Source organism: Nicotiana sylvestris, chromosome 3 (genome assembly GCF_000393655.2).
Source record: "Nicotiana sylvestris chromosome 3, ASM39365v2, whole genome shotgun sequence".
NCBI lineage: Eukaryota > Viridiplantae > Streptophyta > Magnoliopsida > Solanales > Solanaceae > Nicotiana > Nicotiana sylvestris.
Genome location: NC_091059.1, coordinates 150682740 through 150705514, shown reverse-complemented (window position 1 = coordinate 150705514; position 22775 = coordinate 150682740). Strand labels below are relative to the sequence as shown.

At 41.0% G+C, this 22775-nt stretch overlaps 3 protein-coding genes across 3 annotated transcripts; all 3 read right to left on the bottom strand.

The window, feature by feature from the left end:
* Positions 1-12120: 12120 nt before the first annotated feature.
* LOC104219687 (uncharacterized) lies at positions 12121-13092 on the bottom strand. The gene is made up of 3 exons (XM_009770395.1): positions 12946-13092; positions 12675-12851; positions 12121-12489 (listed from the first exon to the last, which is right to left on the bottom strand). The coding sequence occupies exons 1-3, from the start codon at positions 13090-13092 to the stop codon at positions 12121-12123; spliced, it is 693 nt and encodes a 230-aa protein (XP_009768697.1).
* Positions 13093-20028: 6936 nt separating this feature from the next.
* LOC138888176 (uncharacterized) lies at positions 20029-21538 on the bottom strand. Its single transcript, XM_070169993.1, has 4 exons — positions 21124-21538; positions 20665-21009; positions 20225-20580; positions 20029-20133 (listed from the first exon to the last, which is right to left on the bottom strand). Exons 1-4 carry the CDS (start codon positions 21536-21538, stop codon positions 20029-20031), a joined length of 1221 nt encoding a protein of 406 aa, XP_070026094.1.
* An 18-nt stretch (positions 21539-21556) lies between these two features.
* On the bottom strand, positions 21557-21982 carry LOC138888175 (uncharacterized). Its single transcript, XM_070169992.1, has one exon. The coding sequence runs from the start codon at positions 21980-21982 to the stop codon at positions 21557-21559; it is 426 nt and encodes a 141-aa protein (XP_070026093.1).
* Between the last annotated feature and the right edge of the window lie 793 nt (positions 21983-22775).

Here is a 22775-nt window from a genome sequence, read left to right as displayed (position 1 = left end):
CTCAAGTGAGGGAAAAAAGAGTACGGCTTGGGGGACGCTTTTTCTCTCATGAGTTGAAGTATTTAAGGTGGCTGATATTCCAATTGTTTGGTAGTAGCTTTCCTTCTATTGTCTCTAGTTGGAATGAACCCTTGTTCGCTTTGGCTGTGATTTTATACGGACCATCCCAATTTTTTCCCAGCTTACCTTCCCTAGGATCTTTGCTCGCTTGAGTTTTAGATTTTAGTACATAGTCCCCGACTTTGAGTGCCTGAATTTTGCTTTCTTGTTGTAAAAGCGTTCTGCTTGTTGTTTTTGTGCGACCATTCTTATGTAGGCCATATCTCTTCGTTCGTTGCCTTCATCGAGTTCCTGTCTTCTGCTCTCGTCGTTGCTCGTGTCGCTTTCATGGGAGTACCTTAGGCTGGGTTCTCCGACCTCGACTGACATTACTGTCTCGGTTCCGTAGACCAGAGAGTAGGGTGTCTCTATTGTGCTCGTTTTCGGAGTTGTTCGGTAGGCCCATAATACTTCTGGTAGTATTTCCAGACATAGACCCTTGGCGTCTTCGAGCTTTTTCTTCATAATGTTTAGTATTGACATATTGGAGGACTCTGCTTGCCTGTTACCCACGGGGAGATATGGGGTTGAGAGTATCCTCCTGATATGCTATTTTTTGAAGAATTTGGCGGTTTTCTTTCCTTTGAACTGGGGTCCGTTGTCACAGCTGATTTCTTTGGGTATGCCGAAATGGCAAATAATGTTTCTCCATATAAAGGTGATTAACTCATGTTCCCATATTTAGGCAAATGCTCCTGCTTCCAACCACTTAGAGAAATAGTCAGTTAAAACCAAAAGGAATCGTACATTACCTCGCCCTGCTGGGAGGGGCCCACCATGTCCATTCCCCATGTGATGAACAGTCAAAGGGAGGTGACCGAGTGGAGATGTTCACCTGATTGGTGAATCATTGGGGCATACTTTTGGCATTGTTTGCATCTCCTCACAAAGTTTGCGATATCCTTTTTCATGGTAGGCCAGTAATATCTCACCCATATGAGGTATCTGACCAATGCTCGATTGCCGGAGTGAGCCCCGTAATGGCCTTCATGGACTTCCTCGAGGATGCACTGAGTTAGGTTTGGGCCCAAGCACTTTGCCAGAAGGCCGCCGTAAGTTCTTTTTGTACAAGTCAATGTGAAGGATATTATATTCGGCCGCCAAGGAGTGTGGCGTCTTTCAAGTATATAATAATATGATTGTGTCAGTTTCAAGTTAAGTTTATGTTTCTTACCTCAACTTGGTCTAGTGATGAGTTGAGGAGATGGACCACATTTTTGTCTTCGGCCGTGATGTTTTAGGTAGCCGCGACTAGTTTGGCGAGGCCATTTGCCTTGACATTCTGTGCTCGTGGGATTTTGTCGAGCTGACATTCGTCGAACTCAGGAAGTAGCTTGCAGATCGGTCTGGTATTTTTACAATCTTTGTTCATTGATTTGGAAAGTCCCTATGACTTGGTTGACTATGAGTTGGGAAGCACATCTTAGTTTCAACTGTTTCTCTTCGTATTTGAGTGCTAGTCTTAAACCTGTAATTACGGCCTCATACACGACCTTATTTGTTAGTCATATCCGGGCACCTTATGGACTGGTAAATCACTTCGTCTATTAGAACCTCGATTACGAGTCCCAGTTCGGATCCTGATGCATTGGATGCGCAATCGTTGTATAGGACCCACAGGTATCGTGTTTGGAGGGAAGCTTGGATGGCTTCCCTTGCGACCTCAGGCGTTATTTTTGTACTGAAGTTAGCGAAAAAGTCAGCGAGCACTTGCAACTTTATCGCGGTTTATGACTGGTACGTGATGTCATGATCACTAAGCTCGATCACCCATTTAACCAGCCTTCCCAATAGCTCACATTTATGCAAAATGCTTCTTAGGAGAAAAGTCATAATAACCGAGATGGGGTGGCATTGGAAATATGGTCTAAGCTTCCTCGAAGCTATGACCAAGGCCAGAGCCAATTTTTCGAGGTGGGGGTAACTTGTCTCAGCATTGACGAATGTTTTGCTGATGTAATAGATGGGAGATTGAGTGATTTGTTTTCTCAAATCAAGACTGTGCTTACAACTACCTCAGATATGGTCGGGTAAACGAGGTTTTTCTCCAGCGGCTCGGTTTTGAAAGAAAATGCGGTGATGATAGGTATGCCTTTAGTTCTTGTAGAGCGTGCATGTACTCGAAAGTCCATTCGATACCGTTTTCCTTTTTGAGCATGCCAAAAAATTTATGACATCTATCCGACAACCGCGAAATGAACCATGATAGTGCGATGATACGACCAGTCAGCCTTGAGACTTTCTTTTTGGTGGTTAAGAGCTCTAGTATCCCCTAGATGGCTTTGATTTGATCTAAGTTGACCTCGATCCCTTACTTTGATACTGAAAACCCAAAAAAAATTCTCGGGGCTACGTCAAATGCATATTTTTCGGGTTTAGCTTCATTTTGTATTGTCTAAGTACGTTGAAAGTTTCTTTCAAATGATCAATGTGATCTTCTACCCTTTCGGACTTAGCCAGCGTGTCGTCTATATATACCTCCATGGTTTTGCCGAGCTGGTCTTTGAACATCCTTATTGACAATCTTTGGTAAATGGCCCCTGTGTTCTTTAGTCCAAATGGCATGACCCTATAACAATACATCCCTTGGTGGATGATGAACGTGATCTTCTCCTAATTTTCCTTTTCCATAAGGATCTGGTTATAGCCCGATTAAGAATCCAAGAAACTTAATAGCTCGTGCCCGGCTGTGGCGTCGATGAGTTGGTCGATATGAGGTAACGAGAACGAATCCTTTGGAAATGCTTTGTTCAAATCTGTGAAGTCCATGCACATCCATCATTTACCATTTTTCTTTTTGACCAACACCACGTTGGCGATCCACTTGGGGTACTTCGACTCCTTTATAAAGCTATTTTCTAACAGTTTTTCCACCTCTATGCAAACTGCGTCGTTGATAGCGGGGTTGAATTTACTCCTGACATGTCTCACTAGGGATGAAATGGGTCGACATTTAATTTGTGCGTGGCAATTTCCTTTGGAATGCCTAGCATATCTGCATGGCTAGAAGCAAACAAATCTGTGTTAGTTATTAAGAATTGATTGGATTTGCCTGGTTCTTGAAGTTTGCAACTGATATAGGATTTCTTGCAATAGTCTTTGAGATCCAATTGAGTGGGGTCGAGATCTTCTATGGTCAATTCTGCAGCTTCGACTGTGTCGGGATCCTTGATGACGTCCCCGGTCTCGTCTTACTCTGATCTCTACCCTGTTGTTTGCTATGCTTATTTATCTTTGTTTTTTCTCTGTTGGGTGGCCATGTTGTCTAAGTCAATGCGATAGATTCCTGGGTTGTACGTTTTACATGTATATTGAATATTCCCCATGGTGTTGGGAATTTAACCACTTACAGGATGGAGGGGATGACTTTCATGGGATGTATCCACAGTTGTCCTACTATGGCATTGTATACCGTGGCCTGGTCCATAATGTGGAATGTTGTCTCTAGAGTTACGTCGCCAGCCAAGACAAGGAGTGGAATTTCCTCGGATGTCCGTTCAACTGCATTAGTAAAACTAGTTAGCGTGATATAGCGCAACATTATCTTATCTTTGCATGTGCCATTCCCGCCATCTACTATAATGTGTTTAACATCAGTATCTAAAATGCATAAAGTAATAACGAGGGCATCATTATGAGAAAAAGTCAAATCGTCGGTATCTGACTTGTCGAAGATGATACTTTCTTCGAGTCTGTCATACCATTCACGGGTGACAGACCGCTTGAGTTTGTGGGTGGTGGTGAACTTCACGTTGTTGATAGAGGCGTCATCGCCGCCGCCAATGATCATATTGATAGTACGAGCTGGTGATAGTAGTTTCAGCGGTCCTTGATGTTCGGTGAAACTGGTTATTCCCTGTTGCTCAGTAGCTCTTTGAGGTGTCCTTGCCGCAACATGTTTACGACTTCTTGCCTGAGGGCGATGCAGTCTTCGATTTTGTGTCCTCGTTCCTGGTGGAACTCATAGAGGGCATCAAATTTTCTGGTGTTCGTGTCTGATCTTATCTTTGGCGACCACTTTACTTTCGTTCCGAGTTTCTCCAGAGCGTAAACTATCTTTGTATGTGACATACAAAAATTATGAGTACATAATAAATGAGGCATACCTCTTTCGCTCCGATTATTTCCTATCCTTGGCATAGATGGGTGGGCCTTCTTCATAGCGAGGAGGGGGCATGGCGGTTGTCTTGACATATGATTGGTGTCATTCCCTGTTAGGTCGCGGAACTGGATGGTCTCTTCTGGTGCTATCTATTTGCTCTCTTCTAGATTCAGCTTGTGCTGAGGTTAGTCAGTGAGGTCCATTAAGATCGTCCTCGTCTGCTCGGAAACCTTCTGATTTCCCCTCTTGTCGGAATCCTTTCCTCTATGTTTGCTATAAATTTGTCTAAGACTTCTCTTTGATCATGAGCACTCTGACTGTCGTAACTCTCTCCCGAGTAATTACAATAATATACTAGACATACTCTCCCGAATTACGCTAGCTGACCTTAGTTACAGCTCACTTAGATCGCACCCAAGGTTTCGTTATCCCTAATCCCACCTTAAACCCTTCGTATTGATCCCTCATATACGTTAGGAGTGGTGTTGCTCAATAACTACCTAAATATACACTCTCTCCGAGTAATGCATACTAAATAGGCACAGCCGATTGGGGGTCCTTCAATTAACAACAATCATAATATAGTTGAAAAAAAGAGAAAATATTAAGGCAAGTATATATTAACATAGCAAGAAATTCATCCTCCAAGAGGTTCCATCAAAAACCTAGATTAAGAGTTAAGCTACGCATAATCGTTTTCACAATCATAACAGTAGAATTCATCATTAATGATCAAAACAAGAGGAAGAAAGGTAAAACTCTATGCCGAATCTTCCGCCTTGCCTCTTGCCTCTTCTTGCCTTCAATAATCCTTCAAAAACCTTGATACCTTCTTCTTGGGCAAGCTGGGCTTCTTATAGGTTAAGGAGATTTGCCCCCGAACTTACAAATTTACCCTGAAATAAAGTTCCTCGTAGTGACAAGCGCGGCCACGCTCGAACCGCGGTTAGACCTCACATATTGCATTTTTTTCTTCCTGACAAGCGCAGCCGCCGTTGGCCCGCGCTCATGGAGCTCAATTGTCTTCTATTTTTTCCTTCTTCTTTCATGCGCATTCACCTCCGATCGGTCTTCCTTGCTCCAAATTAACTCCAAACACTGTTCAATGTCCTCATAATCAAGACTTGCTCACCCAAAGCACAAAATTCATAATTAGAGCCATTTGTTGTCATTTAACCTTCATATAGCAATAAAGTATAGCTAAGTTGGGGCGCAAATGGTCGCTAAACTACATGAATATAGCCTATTATCAACACTCCACACTTAAACCATTGCTCATCCCCGAGCAATCAACCATACTCTACAGAGGTTCCTTCGCTAAGCAACTTCTCTAACTCATCACACCAAGAACATATCACAAGGATTGAGTCTAGTAGTGTAACATTTTTGCCTCAAGAGTTGACTCTCACATGCTGTGCAATATTCATAACTTACTCACTTACTCTACACAGAGGTCAATATGTACCTTTCCTTCATGAATCAAGTGCCCCCACATCGCAAATGAGAGTAGTTCCACAAGCAATAACATTCAGAACAGTTAGGAACTCAAATAGACAAAATTCACTCACTCTCAGAAAGAATATTCATATGCCACAAAAGATCCACCATAGGCTTGCCCGTAGTGTACTACTCTACTAATCGAGCTTATTTTGTCTAGGATCAAGAAGAAATTTATTTAGTTGTAATGTAGGCTAAGGGACAGGTAGGATACATTTGGATATAAGAGTGACTATACCTCCTTAACTACTTTAATACATATACTTTCACATTGAGAACCCCACACTTATGTCAAACCATGACTCCATATATATATATATATATATATATATATATATATATATATATATATATTAACTCCCTACTTCTTTAGTCATACTTAATCAAGAGCCACTACTTATCAAAGAATACTTTTCACAACAATATAACTATTTTCTTTCAAGTGGCTCTTACTTATTCAAAACCGTGCACCTTTCTCCTGATTTCATTAGTTTCACTCAAAATCCAAACTAACCACCCCACACTTTAACTTTTACCAGTTCATCACAATTCAAGTGCTTATGGGAGGTGAAAAGGTTCAAACAGATGGTTCATTCAAACAATTGGGTAAGGCTTGTAATGTGGTTGCTAAGGAAACAGGATTATAGGCTCAAAGGGGTTATCTACGGTACATAACGATTAGACGGGTAAAATATACATATCTGGTTCAACAAAGAAACACTTATATCACTGCAAGACTGAACAAAACTGCTATTTCGCTTTGCAAACACACAGGGCAAATTCTAGGCATCAAATGCAGTGCACATAATACAATAAACCTCACACACACACACATGGCTCACTCCAGATTGGATTATCAAAATATTCTCGTCTGAGTACTAAAGTCAAGTTAAGAACATACAATTTAAGGCACTCTAACAAGAATCAACAACTGAGACTAAGCGTCACACTAAAGTGTCTATTGTATTCAAGGCATAACAACGTTAAGAGTTCCTCTTTCCATTTCAGCTCATAGCCCATAAATACCTAAAAAAACTAACTACACCAGGTTCAAACAAAACCCATGGAAAAGAACCGCGGTCCAAAGAAAAACCAAGGGGGAATTGATACACTACTTATAAAAGAAAATCTTTTTTTTCCGATCGACTTAGACCCTCAAGAAACCCTTCGAGTGATATCCATTGTCGGGACAAGTCGAATCACACATTTAAACAACTAACTAAAGACTAAAATCAAGCTATGTTCCTATATATATATATACAACATACAAATGAAGTATCCCCACCTCAGACTTAAAAAGATGACATGTCCCCATGTCATACAAAATAAAGAAATGCGAGGTAAAGGAACTTCCCTGACAGATCAGTCCTGATCGGAGACAGTGCCAGGGTCAAGGTGACACGTCTGCCCCAATGCACGCAGCCAGCCCATGAATTTCTTCTCCGATTTAGCATTTTGGGTGGCCAAGGCATCAACTCTAGTCCCCATGTTTGTGACAATGGTACGCAGCCCTGCCATCTCCTGCTCTAAGGCCGCTAACAAAGTAAACCTGACCGACTCCAGATGGTCCGGCGGCTTCCGCAACATACTCATGGGTAGGTGACTCAGCTCCCACTTCCTCCTTCTCATCATCTCCCTCCTCAGGTGCATCCGAATCATCACTATTATCACCTCCAGGTGCCACAGGGTCCTTCCCTATAGTCACCTTATCCGCTCGAAACTTTGCCTCTTTCTGCACTTTTCTATCCACGCTCAAGTTCTCCGGTACCCGTGCTGCCCGGCATAGTCTAGTGACTAGGGAAGGGAAGAAGAAACCATACCGCTTCACCGGACAATGAGTAAACATCTCCTCGTGAATAATCTTGGCTATGTCAATATTTTGGCCATTCATGAAACACCAAATCAATGCAGCTCGAGGAGTATTCACTTCACTGGTGTTGGAGGACGGGAGCAGACAGTTATTGATGACATACATCCAACACTTCCCTTCAAAGGTTAGTGCCACCGAATGGAAGTTATACCCACGTATCAGTCACACAATTTCCTTTCCAGGCACACATATTTTTTCAAAGAACAAATACCACATAGTGTATCGTCTATCATGGGCTTCATAGTAGTCCTCTGCCTCCGCCACAGGTGTGGGCAGCCGGTAAGCTCTCTGAATGGCCTTAATAGAGGCGCCCACATTCTTTTTGCGCACTATGCACACACCGTTCACATGTTCTTTAATGCTGGCGTAAAATTCCCACACAACCATCAAATCGGCTTCATCCGGTTCTTCAAAGAAAATATCCAGCCCACGCCGGACCAACTCATTGTACATGTTGGGATAGTCATATTGGAGAGACCCTATATCAATACCCCTCTCTGGTATGGGCTTCTTGGATGCCTTGTCACCAAAACAGCCCTGAGCTGCGCTGAAGACGAACTTGTAACTATCATACGGACGAGTAGGAGTCGAAGCGCATTCTCTAGAGGATCCAGCTTGGCCGCTAGAGAAAGCACCAGTGGCCCGGCGTTTCTTGGAGGGCGCCATACTACCTGAAATAAAGAACATCAGCAGCGAAACACAAGAGATGTGAACCAAAGGCGGTTACTCAGACTTCATCCGCACAATTAGTCACAATTTACATTAACAACTCACTGTGGTATTTTAACAAACACTTTATATGCACCATTCACCGGGTTTCCAAATTAGCAAAGTGATAAGCCAAACTCAACCCCAATTGCCTTAATGTCAATATCACATGTCAAGAGACACATCTACGACAACCTCAACAACCCACTAGCATACAAGAGCACAGTACTCAAAGAAATCTATTAAAGAAAAAGAAAACTACTACATACCCAAGAACTCAAATATCCCAACAATAATTGAAACAAGTGACCTTACATGGTGGAGTTGTAGTTAGGGCATGTGAGGGGACTGTTAGATGAGAGAATAGGGGTGGAGTGGGTGTGCTTTGATCGGTAATTTGGGAGTATGAGGGTTGGGGTTCTTTGGGAAGAAAGAGAGGAGTTGTGTGTTTTGATTTGTGAGGGAAGGTTTAGGGCGTTAGGCATGATTAAGAGTGAAGAGAGAGGGGTGGGGGATATCAGGTTGGGGGGAGGAGGGTAAGAAGAGTTAGAATATTAAAATTAAAAGAACAAAATAAAAAAATAAATAAATAAATAACTTTAACTAAAGTGGCAGGTGGAGCTACGTGCGTGGTCTGGGTGCGGTCCGAGCGCGGCCGCGCACGCGAGGTAGAATACTTGGCGATTTGCACGGTCTGAGCGTGGTCACGCACGATGAGGCAAACCTAAGGTATAATAGTTGACGTTTTACGCGGTCTGAGCGTGGCCGCGCACCTAGGCTTCGAGATTTCTCAATTTTTTACCTATCCCTTCAGCGCCTGATGGACTTATCACTCGCCCAAGCTCACCTGCACTTGTTAGTACTTACAAAAATCAAAATAACAAATTCTAACTACACTAAAAATCACTACACATTGGGTTACCTCCCAACCAGCGTCTTATTTAATATCGTGGCACGATAAATACAACAAATCAATGGGTTGCCTCCCATGAAGTGCCTGATTTAACATCGCGGCACGGCGCAAATAAGCGTATTTAAAGTACACTCAACTTTGGAGGATCGATCAAATGGGTCACTGACACTTTCTTTGCTTCCTCCATACCCGCATAATGTTTTAATCTATGCCCATTGACTCTAAATGTGTGAGAGTCATTACTCGCAGCAATCTCTACTGCACCCGTGAGGTGAATTTCAACCACACAAAAAGGGCCTGACCATCGTGATTTCAATTTGCCCGGAAACAACCTCAGACGTGAGTTGTACAGCAATACCGTATCTCCAGATTTAAAATTCCGCACAATAATATTCCAATCATGTATAATCTTGATTCTCTACTTGTATAATCTTGTGCTCTCAAAAGCGTGATATCTAAACTCATCCAGCTTATGCAATTTTGTTACTCTACTTGTTCCAGCTGCTTCACTATCAAGATTCAACTGTCTCAACACCCACCAAGCTCTATGTTCCAACTCTACGGGTAAATAACATGCCTTCCCAAACACCAAATTGTATGGAGACATGCCAATTGGAGTTTTGAAAGCGGTTCGATACGCCCACAGTACATCGTCTAACTTCCTTGCCCAATCTGTTCTAGTTGCATTCACAGTTTTAGTCAGCACACTCTTTATTTCTATATTCGAGGCTTCCACTTGCCCGCTTGTTTATGGATGATTTGGGGTGGCCACCTTGTGGCGTACATCATACTTCTCCAATAACTTTGTAAAGGCTCGATTGCAAAAGTGAGTGCCTCCATCACTGATTATTGCCCTTAGGGTGCCAAATCAGGTGAAAATGTTCTTTCTCAGAAAACCAATTACCCTCTTTGCATCATTTGTATGGAGTGTTGCAGCTTCCACCCATTTGGACACGTAGTCCACAGCGACGAGTATGTACTTGTTGTCATATGAGTTGACGAACGACCCCATGAAGTCGATCCCCCACACATCAAACACTTCTACTTTCTGAATTGGGTTCATAGGCATCTCATGTCTACGGGAAATGTTCCCGGTTTGTTGGCATTCATCACAGTCCTTTATCCATAGATGTGCATCTTTGAACAGTGTTGGCCAGTAGGACCCCGACTCTAAGACTTTCGCAATTGTCCTTAATCCCCCGAAGTGCACACCATATGGTGATGCGTGATATGCCTGCAAAATAGAAGACTGGTCTATCTTGGGGATACATCTCCGGATCATGTTATCAACACAAATCCTGAATAGATAAGGCTCATCCCAATAATACATGTGACAATCATGAAAGAACATTTTCTTTTGAACAGAGGAAAGGTCATAAGGAACAATACCGCTCGCCAGGTAGTTTGCAATGTCTGCATACCATGGTGCTTCCTCGAGACTCGTGGCTAGTAGTTGTTCATCTGGAAAAGTATCTAGAATCTCTTCTACCTCAACCTTCTTTTCAACTCCTTCCAGCCTGGATAAATGGTCAGCTACTTGGTTCTCCATTCCTTTCGATCACGGATCTCCAAATCAAATTCTTGCAGTAGTAGAACCCATCGAATCCGCCGTGATTTTGACTCCTTATTTTCAATTAAGTACCTGAGAGTAGCATGATCAGTATAAATAATTACCTTTGAGCCTATCAGGTAAGATCTAAACTTATCAAATGCGAACACCACTGCCAGCATCTCCTTCTCGGTCATAGTGTAATTTAGCTGGACTCCACTCAACGTTCTACTTGCGTAGTATATTGGATGCATGATTTTATCTTTTCGCTTCCCAAGAACTGCTCCCACAGCATAGTCACTAGCATCACACATCAGCTCAAACGGTTGCTCCCAGTTGAGGGCAACTATGATAAGTGATGTTACCAGTCTCTTCTTTAATTCCTCAAAAGCTACCCTGCAGTCATCAGAAACACACAAAGGGGTGATCTTTTTCAAGCAATTTACACAACGGGTTAGCGATTTTGGAAACATCTTTTATAAGTCTCTTATAGAAACCGGCGTGCCTAAGAAAACTTCTGATTGCTTTGATGGAGGTGGGTGGTGGAAGCTTTTTTATCACATCAACCTTTGCACGATCTACCTCAATACCTTTACTTGACACTAGGTGCCCCACGACTATACCTTCCTGTACCATTAAATGACACTTTTCCCAGTTAAGCACCAGATTAGTCTCGATACACCTTTTCAAAACTCACCTCAAGTTCACAAGGCAGTCATCGAATGAATTCCCCACCACTGAGAAGCCATCCATGAAAACCTCCATTATCTCTTCTACCATATCATAAAGATGGCTATCATGCACCTTTGGAATGTGGTGGGTGCGTTGCATAGGTCAAAGGGCATTTGCTGAAAAGCATAGATTCCATAAGGGCAGGTAAACAACGTTTTCTCTCTATCCTCAGGGGCAATAGAAACCTGATTATACCCTGAGTACCCATCCAGGAAGCAAAAGTGAGACCTCCCTACCAATTTATCTAGCATCTGATTGATGAATGGCAGTAGGAAATGGTCCTTCCTGGTAGCCAAGTTTAACTTCTTGTAATCCATACAGATTTGCCAACCTATAACTGTCCGTGTAGAGATCAACTCTTTCTTCTCATTTTTCACTACCGTCATACCTCCCTTTTTCGATACACACTACACTGGGTTAACCCAGTTGCTATCAGTGATGAGGAATATGATTCCCGCATCTAACCACTTAATCACTTCCTTTTTCACCACTTCTTTCATGTTGAGGTTCAGCCTTCTTTGATGTTCCCTGAAAGGTTTCTACCCATCTTCCAGCAAAATCTTATGCATACAAAAGGCCGGGTTGATCCCCTTAATATCTGCAATGGTCCACCCAATTGCAGTCTTGCACTTAGTTAGTACCTGCAAAAGTTATTGTGCCTGCATATCTAACAAACTAGCTGAGATAATAATAGGTAAAGATGAATCACGTCCTAAGAATGCATATCTGAGATAGGATGGTAGTGGCTTCAGATCCAACTTTGGTGGCTCTTCTATTGACGGCTTAGCTGGAGGAGTTTTTCTTTCCTCCAAGTGCAAAGGCTCAAATTCAAGCCTCCTTTTCCAAAAACCTTGGCCTTCAAGAGCCAGTACCCACTTTGCCAAGTTTTCACCATTAGCTTCGTCTAAATTCATGAGACAAGCTTCTAGAGGGTCTTTAATGTTCAGTGCCTCATCGTCCTCCTCCAAAACTACATCCACCGTATCTATCATAGAGCAATTAGCAAATTCACTTGGTTTCTGCATAGATTTATGCATATTGAATGTTATCTCTTCATTATTTAATCTCATCTTGAGCTTCTAGTTTCACAATCAATTAACGCTCTCCTAGTGGCCAAGAATGGTCTTCCCAAAATTATGGGAATTTTCTTGTCAAACCAACAGTTAAGGATGACAAAATCTGCTGGGAACACAAACTTTCCAACCTGCACCAATACATCAACTAGAATCCCAGATGGCATCTTCACTGTTCGGTCAGCTAGTTGTAGCAGCATAGACGTGGGTCTAGCTCTTCCAATGCCTAGCCTTTTGTATATAGCTAGGGGCATAAGGTTTATGCTTGCTCCCAGATCACACAGTGCATTAGCAAAAAGCAAAGTTGCCTATTGTGCAAGGGATTGTGAAACTCCCTGGGTCAGACAGCTTCTCAGCTATGGGTCTCATCACAACATCACTACAGATCTGAGTTAGTGTAACCATGTCCAAGTCTTGAAAGTCGAACTTGCGGGACATCAGGTCCTTCATCATCTTTGCATAACCAGGAATCTCCTTTAAAGTATCAATCAATGGAATGTTTACCTGAATTTGCTTCAATATCTTGGAAAAATTTCTTGTACTGCTCATCTTTCTGATACTTAGCCAATCTCTGTGGGAATAGTGCTAGAGGTCTCTTCTTCCCTATGATTTGGTTATTCTCTTGATCAGACACTACTTCCACTATCGGTTCTAGTGCAGCCTATTTCACAACCTCTTCTTCTTTGTTGGTGTTTTCTTGCACATTTTGAACCGTCACCTTAGTTAAACCTATTGAATCATCTATCTCAATGGGTACTGACACCAGTGTCTCAGTCGGTCTGCTTTCGCGAGCAGTTTCTTGCTCTAGATCTAAGTCTCTACCATTTCAGAGACTTACTACCATCAGTTGCTTCGGGCACTGCTCTTTTGGATTGATTTGGGTGTCTGCAGATAACGTCCCATGAGGATGATTATTTAAGGCCATGGAAATTTGTCATAACTGGATCTCAATATTCTTAATCCCTAACTCATGTGAATCTACTCTATCAGCTAGTTTTCTAGTAGACCCATTCACTTTGATGTTCTAAACGTCAATACCACACAAGAGTGGGGGTGATTTGTGTAGTACCCAATTTTTCGATCTAGAAGAACCCGGTTCTTCAAGGTGTTCTAACTGCTACTGTTGCGGAATTAAAAGTATAAAAAATAAAGAACACAGAGATTTTTACGTGAAAAACACCTGGCTCAAAAGGTAAAAAAACCACGACCTACTACTCAGTAGGATTTTCCCAAACATCCACTAAAATCACTGAGCCAAAACAGTATTTACAAAACTCTTTGTAAACCTAAGGATTAACTCTAATCCCTGTGTAGCACACAACCTCAACTGTTGCGCCACCTTCAAGTTAGCCTATAACTTGAACACTCGAAGTACCTATTACAAATGCTTCTATGAAAGCTGAAAAGATACAACTTTAAACCACCAACTACAATTGAACTAGAATAAGAATAAACACAACAGAATTGGTTCTTCTATCTCGTTCAAGTAGCTTTAGGTTTGCACACTTGAATTACACACGAACTGCTTGCAAAAAGTGTTGCTATTTTGCTCCTTATTCACGTTTAACTTCTGCGTATGTGCAACACCTGTAAAAGAGAACAATCACTGTTATTTAATGAGTTAGTAATCAGAGCTTGATTGAGACTCAATTGCTGATCTTCCATCGAAGTTGAGTCCTTGTTCAATACAAACTCCAACCCTATCATTTATCTGGATTGTGTGATTGTGTCCTCTTCCCATAAGGAGACTTTCTCTCCTTATCCAATATGCAACCTTTTCGATCAGTTCAGGAGATATTGCTGCTTGATTGCTGAGACTTATCTTCTTCACGTGTATCTCACATGTCTAGGTTGATAAATACTATGCCTTACATGATGAACCTGGTCCATGACTGAGTTCATTTGTCATTCTTCAAAACTTTACCTGAACTTGGGCCAACAAATTCCCCCTTTTTGATGATGACAAACTCTGTGCTTTTACTAATTAAAGAAACTGTAGGAACTCAGCTTGACCATCAACACATTAACTTAGAATTTTAACTTATCATCAAGGACCAGATTTAATTAGGTTATAAATATCACATTATTCATAATAAAGAGTAAAGCACAATATCTCTTCCCACTTTTGGCATCATCAAAAAGTTGCATGCATTGTGAATCCTAGATTTTTGTAATTACTCATGGCCACTTGGGCAACTGCAAGTGAAAACATGGATGAAATCATCAATAATCAACAAACATATTCAAACTATTAAGAGCAAAATCTTCATAGAACAAGAGAAACAGTAGTTGTCATTGATAAGATATGTTTCCACCAACAACCCACAAAAAGAAAGAAAAACTTCCAAAGCATGAGCAAAAAAAACAAAAAAGTCCCTAATCTAGGTCACTGGGGGTACTAGTTTGGTTCAGAATACAACAACTGGACATCCTAAGGCTTGGAGGAACTAGAGGGTTGGGTTTGGAGAAGGCTGAGCATATTCTGAAGCATCCCATCACTCTTCTCCTTTTCTTTTGCTAGCTCAGTTCTAAGTCCATCTCTTTCAGTTTCCAGTTCAGCTACACGAGCCTGGAGCCGAGCAATTTCAGCATCCTTAGATCCACACTCTTGAACTAAAGCCCTAACATTGTTGTTCACAAGTGTCTTCAGGGATGAACCAGGTTCAACTGGGGTGGCATTGACTGGATAGTCACAAGCCAGAAGAGTCTTGATGCCAAAGTGTTCCTTGCTTGATGTCATCTCCCATTTCTTCAAAGGCACATTCAGCCTATCCAGAACAGTAGTCAATATGAACCCATATAGGGTGGAATGAGCCTTGGAGCCATTTATGAACCTATCCAGTAATCTGACAATAAAGGCAGGCCAATTGATCTACATTCCTCTCACAAGGCACTCCATAAGAACCAGGTCTATGTAGTTGGCAGTGTGCCTCCTCTCCTGTCTGGGCAGCATGCACTTGTTAACAAATTCAAACAAGACCTTATGCTCAGACCTCATATCACTTTTCTGCACAAACCTAGCTTTAGGCACATCTTCAGCAGTTGCGGCATCACAAAAATTCCTAGTGATTTCAAGAGCAGTAGGGAGAGAATCTAGACATGACCACCTTTGCCTTGTATAATCATCATACCCCTCACTAGGTATGTCTAGAATCTTACCCAATTTGAGTGCATCAAACTACACCCTTACTCCTTTCACTATACTGGTGACTACCCCATTCTTCACTGTGGCATTGGCCATAAACTCAATCAATTCTTTCCTAGCCAGCCTCCCATCCATTTCAAGGACCATGTCCTTCCAACCTTGTGCAGCTAGGGCATCCACCAGTGTTCTCATTCCTGGCTCATCCAGGTCTCTCAACAGTCTTCCTTTCAAAAAAATTCTTCTGCCAAAGATGGCAAACCTATCTTGTTCCTTTTCAGATTCCTCTTCTTCTTCTTCTCCACTCCATTCTTCTTCTTCCTCAGTAATTTTTACCTGTTTACCTTTCACTACAAATCTGGTTCTTTTGGCTAAAGAGGGTTCATCAGATACAGGTTCAGAGGAAGACTTCTTGGAAGAAGCCTTGGCCTTTTTTGGTTTGGGTGTAGGAACCTCCACAGTTGTTCCCCTTTCTTGATGGACCAGTTCCATCTCCTCTTCTTCTTCTTCTTCTGAAACCTCAGAACTCTCCACAGCCTTTGCTTTTCCCTTCTCCTTCTTTTTCTTCTTGCTTTCATCCAGAGCTTTCTGTAACTCAGCTTCACTTTGTCTGACCCTACTTCTAGTGGCTCTTCCTTTAGGTATTGAAGGTAAGTAGGTTTTGGGGATGACATTTTGCTTTTCTTTGTTGTCTTGGAAGCAGTTGGAGCCTTTTGTGTGGAAGTTTTACGCTTCTTTGGATCATAACTGGCCCCAACCCTCTTCAGAAGATCAACCAGTGTTTCCTCAACAGATGAACCAGGTTCATCTTGTTGCTTGCTTAGATGCACAAGCCCTTCAGTCGCCTCCCCAAAACCACTTCCTCCTGACTTGTTGACACCTTCTTCAACACCTCCACAGATAGCCAGAACTTTTTCTTTCCCACTTCCCCTCTCATCACCACTTGCTCCCCCTCTCTCTCTTTTTCTTTCTTTTTACCTCCACTTCTACTAGATTCAACCCCCTTTACATCTTTGACAGGACCAACCAAGACAAACCTATTTTCTACATTTTCAACCATAGTAGAGAGTACCATACAAGAACTTACCCCACTAGGGGTTTCTTGAATTTTGGCAGTGTCAGAAGACCCATGTTCTTCTCATTCGCTGGTAGAATAAAAGCTTCAGACTCAAAGCTTGAGTCAAATTCTTGAGTAGGACTTTCCTTCCTCTGGCTACCCTTCATTTTCTCATCTAGAACTTTTCTTAGAGCTCCAGAAGCTACAGTTTTTCTGGCCAACATTTTCTGCCTACGAAACCTAGGTTTTGGGGTTTTACTAGGGGGTGTAGATGAGGATATATTCAAAGGGGATACTGGTGGGGGAGTGCCAGGATTATCTTAGGGTTTAGTCATGGTGGATTGTTTCTTAAGAAAAATTTGGGAATTTTGGAGAGAAGAAGGGCGATCAGAACTTGAGAAGAGTTTTGGCGGTTATGGACTAATGAAGAAGAGGTGTGGCATATATTTAAAGATGATTAGACTTAAATGCAGTAACGCCAACTTTCTCAGAGGTCAATTAGAAGTCTAATCAAGATGTAATTCCGGTGTCTTAGTGATTATTAGGCATCGCTATATTTTAGGCAAAAATCCCAATTTTTACAGTTTTAGGGGAACGAAACTGGTTCAATGCTTAACAGATAGAATTTCTGGGAATTTGATGAATGTAGGACTTCTGCTCATGATTGGAAAAATAATCTTTCTAATTATGCAGAGTATAGAAAACATACCCGAGCTTTTCATATGAACACATACTGATGAACCAGGTTCTTTATATAGAACTCTCTTGAACATGCCTCAAATGCCAAAATAGAAGTAAATTTGTAAGAGATCAGTGAGTCATACACATGTCACATGAGTATACTAATTAAAGTATGAAACTGAGTAAGAATTGATCTAGATATTTACACAAAGTTAGAACTCCTAACCAAAATATATATATATATATATATATATATATATATATATATTTCATTGTGCATTCTGAACTTGACCTATTAGGTGATCTTAATCATCCCTAACTCCAACTTATTCCTCTCAAAGTTTTCTCTTCTCAGTGCTTTAGTGAAGATGTTAGCTATTTGTTTATCAGTAGCACAGAATTCTATTGAAATCAATCTTTTCTCATAGTTATCTCTTAAGAAGTGGTGTCTAACATCTATGTGCTTAGTCCTCTTATGATGAACATGGTTCTTTGTCATACTTATAGCACTAGTGTTATCACAGAATATTGGAATACATCCCACTTCAATTCTAAAATCTACCAGTTGTTGTTTGATCCATAGCAATTGAGCACAACAGGAAGCAGCAACAACATACTCAACTTCAGCAGTAGATAGGGCCACAAAATTTTGCTTTTTGATAGCCCATGACACAAGACATGAACCAAGGAAATATGCCATACCTGAGGTGCTTTTCCTGCCCACTAAGAAACCTGCATAATCAACATCAGCATATCCAACTAGATCAAAATTACTGCCTTTAGGATACTAGAGATACAGATCAGTGGTGCCTTTCAGATATCTCAGTATCCTCTTTACCGCAGTCAAGTGGGACTCTTTTGGATTTGCTTGAAAACGAGCACAAAGCCCTACACTGAAAACAAAGTCAAGTCTGCTTGCAGTAAGATACAAGAGTGAACCAATCATACCCCTATACAAACTTGACTTCTTTCAAATTGGTTGAGGTCATCTTGCATTGCATTCACCCAATCTGCATCCTACAAAGCCTCAACAATATTTTTAGGTTCAATAAGAGATAGGAAAGCATCAAAAGCACATAGATTCTTTAGCTGTGATCTAGTTTTGACTCCAGATATTGGATCAGTAATAATGTTCTCAATGGGATGAGAACTTTGATACTTGTGAGGTTTCACAACCAACTGGTTTCTGCTAGATATCTCTCCCATGTTCTGTTGCTGAGGAACAGGTTCATGAACAAGTTCCCCTAGGGGGTTTGATTCAATTTCTCCTTGATTAGTTCCCTCTGTCAGGTTGCCTTGATTTGAAGGACCTGTTCCATTACTTGTTCCTTCTTTTGATGCCACTTTGACTTGTGTTGGGGATTCAATCAATTCCTTTACCAATCCAACGGCTTCATCTTCATTTCCTGTCTCTCAGAAAGAATGTTAGTTTCATTAAATACTACATGTACACTTTCTTCTACACACAGAGTTCTTTTATTAAACACTTTATATGTTTTGCTATGTGAAGAATATCCCAAGAATACTCCCTCATCACTTCTGGGATCAAACTTACCTAGGGAGTCTTTTCCATTATTGTGCACATAGCACTTGCAACTAAATGCCCTAAGATGGGATATGTTTGGTTTTCTCCCTTTAAGTAACTCATAGGGAGTCTTCTCTACCAAAGGTCTGGTCATGCATCTATTGATTATGTAACATGTAGTGTTTACGGCCTCTGCCCAGAAGCTGTGGGGCAATTTACTAGAAAGCAGCATGGTTCTAGCCATGTCCTCCAGAGTTCTATTCTTCCTTTCAACTACTCCATTTTGTTGAGGGGTCCTAGGGGTAGAAAAATTATGATCTATACCATTTTCATCACAGAATTTAGCAAACTTGAAATTTTCAAATTCAGTTCCATGATCATACCTAATGGATGCAAGTTGATTTCCTAATTGTTTCTGAGTTTTTCTAACAAATGCAATAAACATATCGAATGCTTCATCTTTGGAGGTTACAAATAGAACCCAGGTAAATCTAGAATAATCATCGACAAGCACCATTACATATTTCTTTCCATCTCTGCTCATGGTTCTCATTGGACCATATAGATCCATATGGACTAGTTCCAATGACTTGGTTGTACTTACCATTTTCTTACTTTTGAAGGCTGATCTTACCTGCTTCCCCCTTGCACATGCCTCACAAACTTTGTCTTCCTTGAACTTGATATTAGGTAACCCTATCACCAAGTCTTTAGAGACTAATTTGTTTAGCTGATTTAGACTTGCATGACCAAGTATTTTGTGTCACAGGAGGGGATCATTAACCAACACACTTAAGCAAGTGAGTTCATTTTCTAAGAGAGTAGACAAATATACAATGTAAATATTGTTAACTCTTTTTCCCTGCAAACAATCTTGTCAGTGGTAAGGTTAATCACAAAGCATTTGGTAAAGGTAAAAACTACAAGATTACCTTTGTCACGCAATTGTAACACACTTATTAGGCTATCTTTCAAGCCATTTATCAGGTAGACATTCTCTAGAGAATGAGAATCTGTTTTGCCTACCTTTCCAACCCCAATGATCTCACATTTCTTTCCATTACCAAATGAGACATTATCTCATTTTAAATCCTCAAGTGAAAAGAACTGGTCCTTGTTCCCAGTCATATGTTTTGAGCAGCCACTATCCATATACCATATTTGGCTCATCCCTTTCACTTGGACCTGCAAAACGAAATCAAGGGTTAGTCTTAGGAACCCTAACTAGTTTGGGTCCCTTTATATAGGCAAAAAGATGAATCATATTCCTTCTTACCCACCCAGGAAACTTGTTTTTCTCTTGAACAAAGATTTTGTTCTTTTGACTAGCCTTTTCTTTTGCATTACATTTATTTTTGTAATGGCCAGCCTTGCCACAGTGTGTGCAGATTTTATTTTCAGGAAGAGTGAGGTACTTGCTTCTAGAGTCCCATTTTGGAGCTTGAGTCCCATAGCCAAGTCCTCTTTTGTAGCTACTGTGATGCTCTTGCAGCCAAGAGACTGCATCAGAAGCCTTGTTCCACTTGCAAGTTCTGTCTAGTTCATGTTTCACCTTTCCTAGATCTTCCTCCAAGACTTTGATGAGTTCATCTTTCTTATACAATTCATCTTTCATTTTTCCCAAGTTTTCTTCTAAAGTGAGATATGTGTGATCAGCTTTCTTTTTTCCTGTTCCTAGTTTCAGTTTTAAGTTTTCAAACCTAAGTTCTAGGACACTGTTATCAAGTTCAAGAACCTGGTTCTTTAACTTAGCATTTGTGTTATCACTCTCATTAGCCCTAGACTCTAGACTTTTGCATTTTGCTTTTAGGATCACACATTCCCTAGACAGAACTTCTTTCTTATTGTTAATTATCTCAGACTCATCAATGAAGTCTAGTAGTAGCTCAGCCAACTTTTCTTTAGACAAAAATGTAATCTTATTTTTGAGATGAAGGATACTTACCTCTTGTTCATCATCTGATTCTCCGATGGCCATCAGTGCTTGCTCTTCTTGAGCTTCATCTTCCAAATATTCATCTGAAGTTTCTCCCCAAGCAGCAACCATAGCCTTGGTTGAACCTTTGTTCCTTTTTGGTTGAACCTATTCATTCTTCCTGTTCCTTCATTAAGCCCTTTCTTTCTTCCACTCAATTTCCCATTGAGGGCAGTTCTTGATCATGTGATCAGTCTTACCACACTTGTAGTAACCCTCATTGGTCTGTTTATCAGGAGCTCTTGACTTGTTGAAGGTTGTACCTCTTGAATAACCCTTTCCTCTCATCAAGTACTTTTTGAATTCTCTAGTGATCATAGCAATCTCATCATCTTCTAGATCTGAACCTTCAGCAATTATGAGAGCTAGGCTTCTCTCCTTCTTGGGTGTATCCATATTCATGGTTTGCCTTCTCAGTTCATAAGCAGTAAGATTTCCAATCAGTTTATCCAGTCTGAGAGTAGCAATATTCTTTGATTCCTGAATGACCGTGATTTTGCTTTCCCATGAGACTAGCAGAACCCTTGTCAGGATTTTCTCATCCTTGTCTTCTTCAAGAATAATCCTTCCAAGGGACTTAAGTTCATTTGTCCGTGTAGTGAACCTAGTATACATCTCTTGGATAGTTTCTCCTTACTTCATAGTAAAATTCTCATATTGAGAATACAACAATGTTCCTCTGGATCTTTTCACTTGAGGTGTTCCTTCATGATCCACTTGCAAAGTGTCCCATATCTCCTTGGCAGTAGTACAACTTTGGATCATACTGTACTCATCTGGACCTAGTCCACACACAAGCCATTTTTTGGCCTTAGCATTTTTCTCCCACTTTTTTAGGTCTTCAGCAGTGCAGTCAGCCCTTGTCTTTGGCACAACCACTCCTTCCTCATTTTTCATTTTAGTTGCCAAAGGACCATCAGTGACTATGTCCCAGAGTTCATAGTCTTCTCCTATGATGTGATCATTCATCTTGTTTTTCCACCAAGAGTAGTACTGTCCATTGAACAGTGGAGGCCTGGTAGTGGATTGCCCTTCCCAGTTCCTAGGTGGTGCACTCATGTTGATCTTTTCCTAAGGTGTTAGCCTCTTCAAGGATAACCTGCTCTGATACCAATTGATATTCTAAACGTCAATACCATACAAGAGGGGGTGATTTGTGTGGTACCCAATTTTTCGATCTAGAAGAACCTAGTTCTTCTAGGTGTTCTAACTGCTACTGTTGCGGAATTAAAAGTACAAAAAATAAAGAGCACAGAGATTTTTACGTGGAAAACATCTGGCTCAAAAGGTAAAAAAACACGACCTACTACTCAGTAGGATTTTCCCAAACATCCACTAAAATCACTGAGCCAAAACAGCATTTACAAAACTCTTTGTAAACCTAAGGATTAACTCTAATCCTTGTGTAGCACACAACCTCAACTGTTGTGACACCTTCAAGTTAGCCTATAACTTGAACACTCAAAGTACCTATTACAAATTCTTCTATGAAAGCTGAAAGGTACAACTTTAAACCACCTACTACAATTGAACTAGAATAAGAATAAATACAACGGAACTGGTTCTTCTATCTCGTTCAAGTAGCTTCAGGATTGCACACTTGAATTACACACGAGCTGCTTGCAAAAAGGATTGCTATTTTGCTCCCTATTCACGTTTAACTTCTGCGTATGTGCAACACCTATAAAAGAGAACAATCACTGTTATTTAATGTGTTAGTAATCAGAGTTTTATTGAGACTCAATTGTTGATCTTCCATCGAAGTTAAGTCCTTGTTCAATACAAACTCCAAACCTATCATTTATCTGGATTGTGTGATTGTGTCCTCTTCCCATAAGGAGATTTTCTCTCC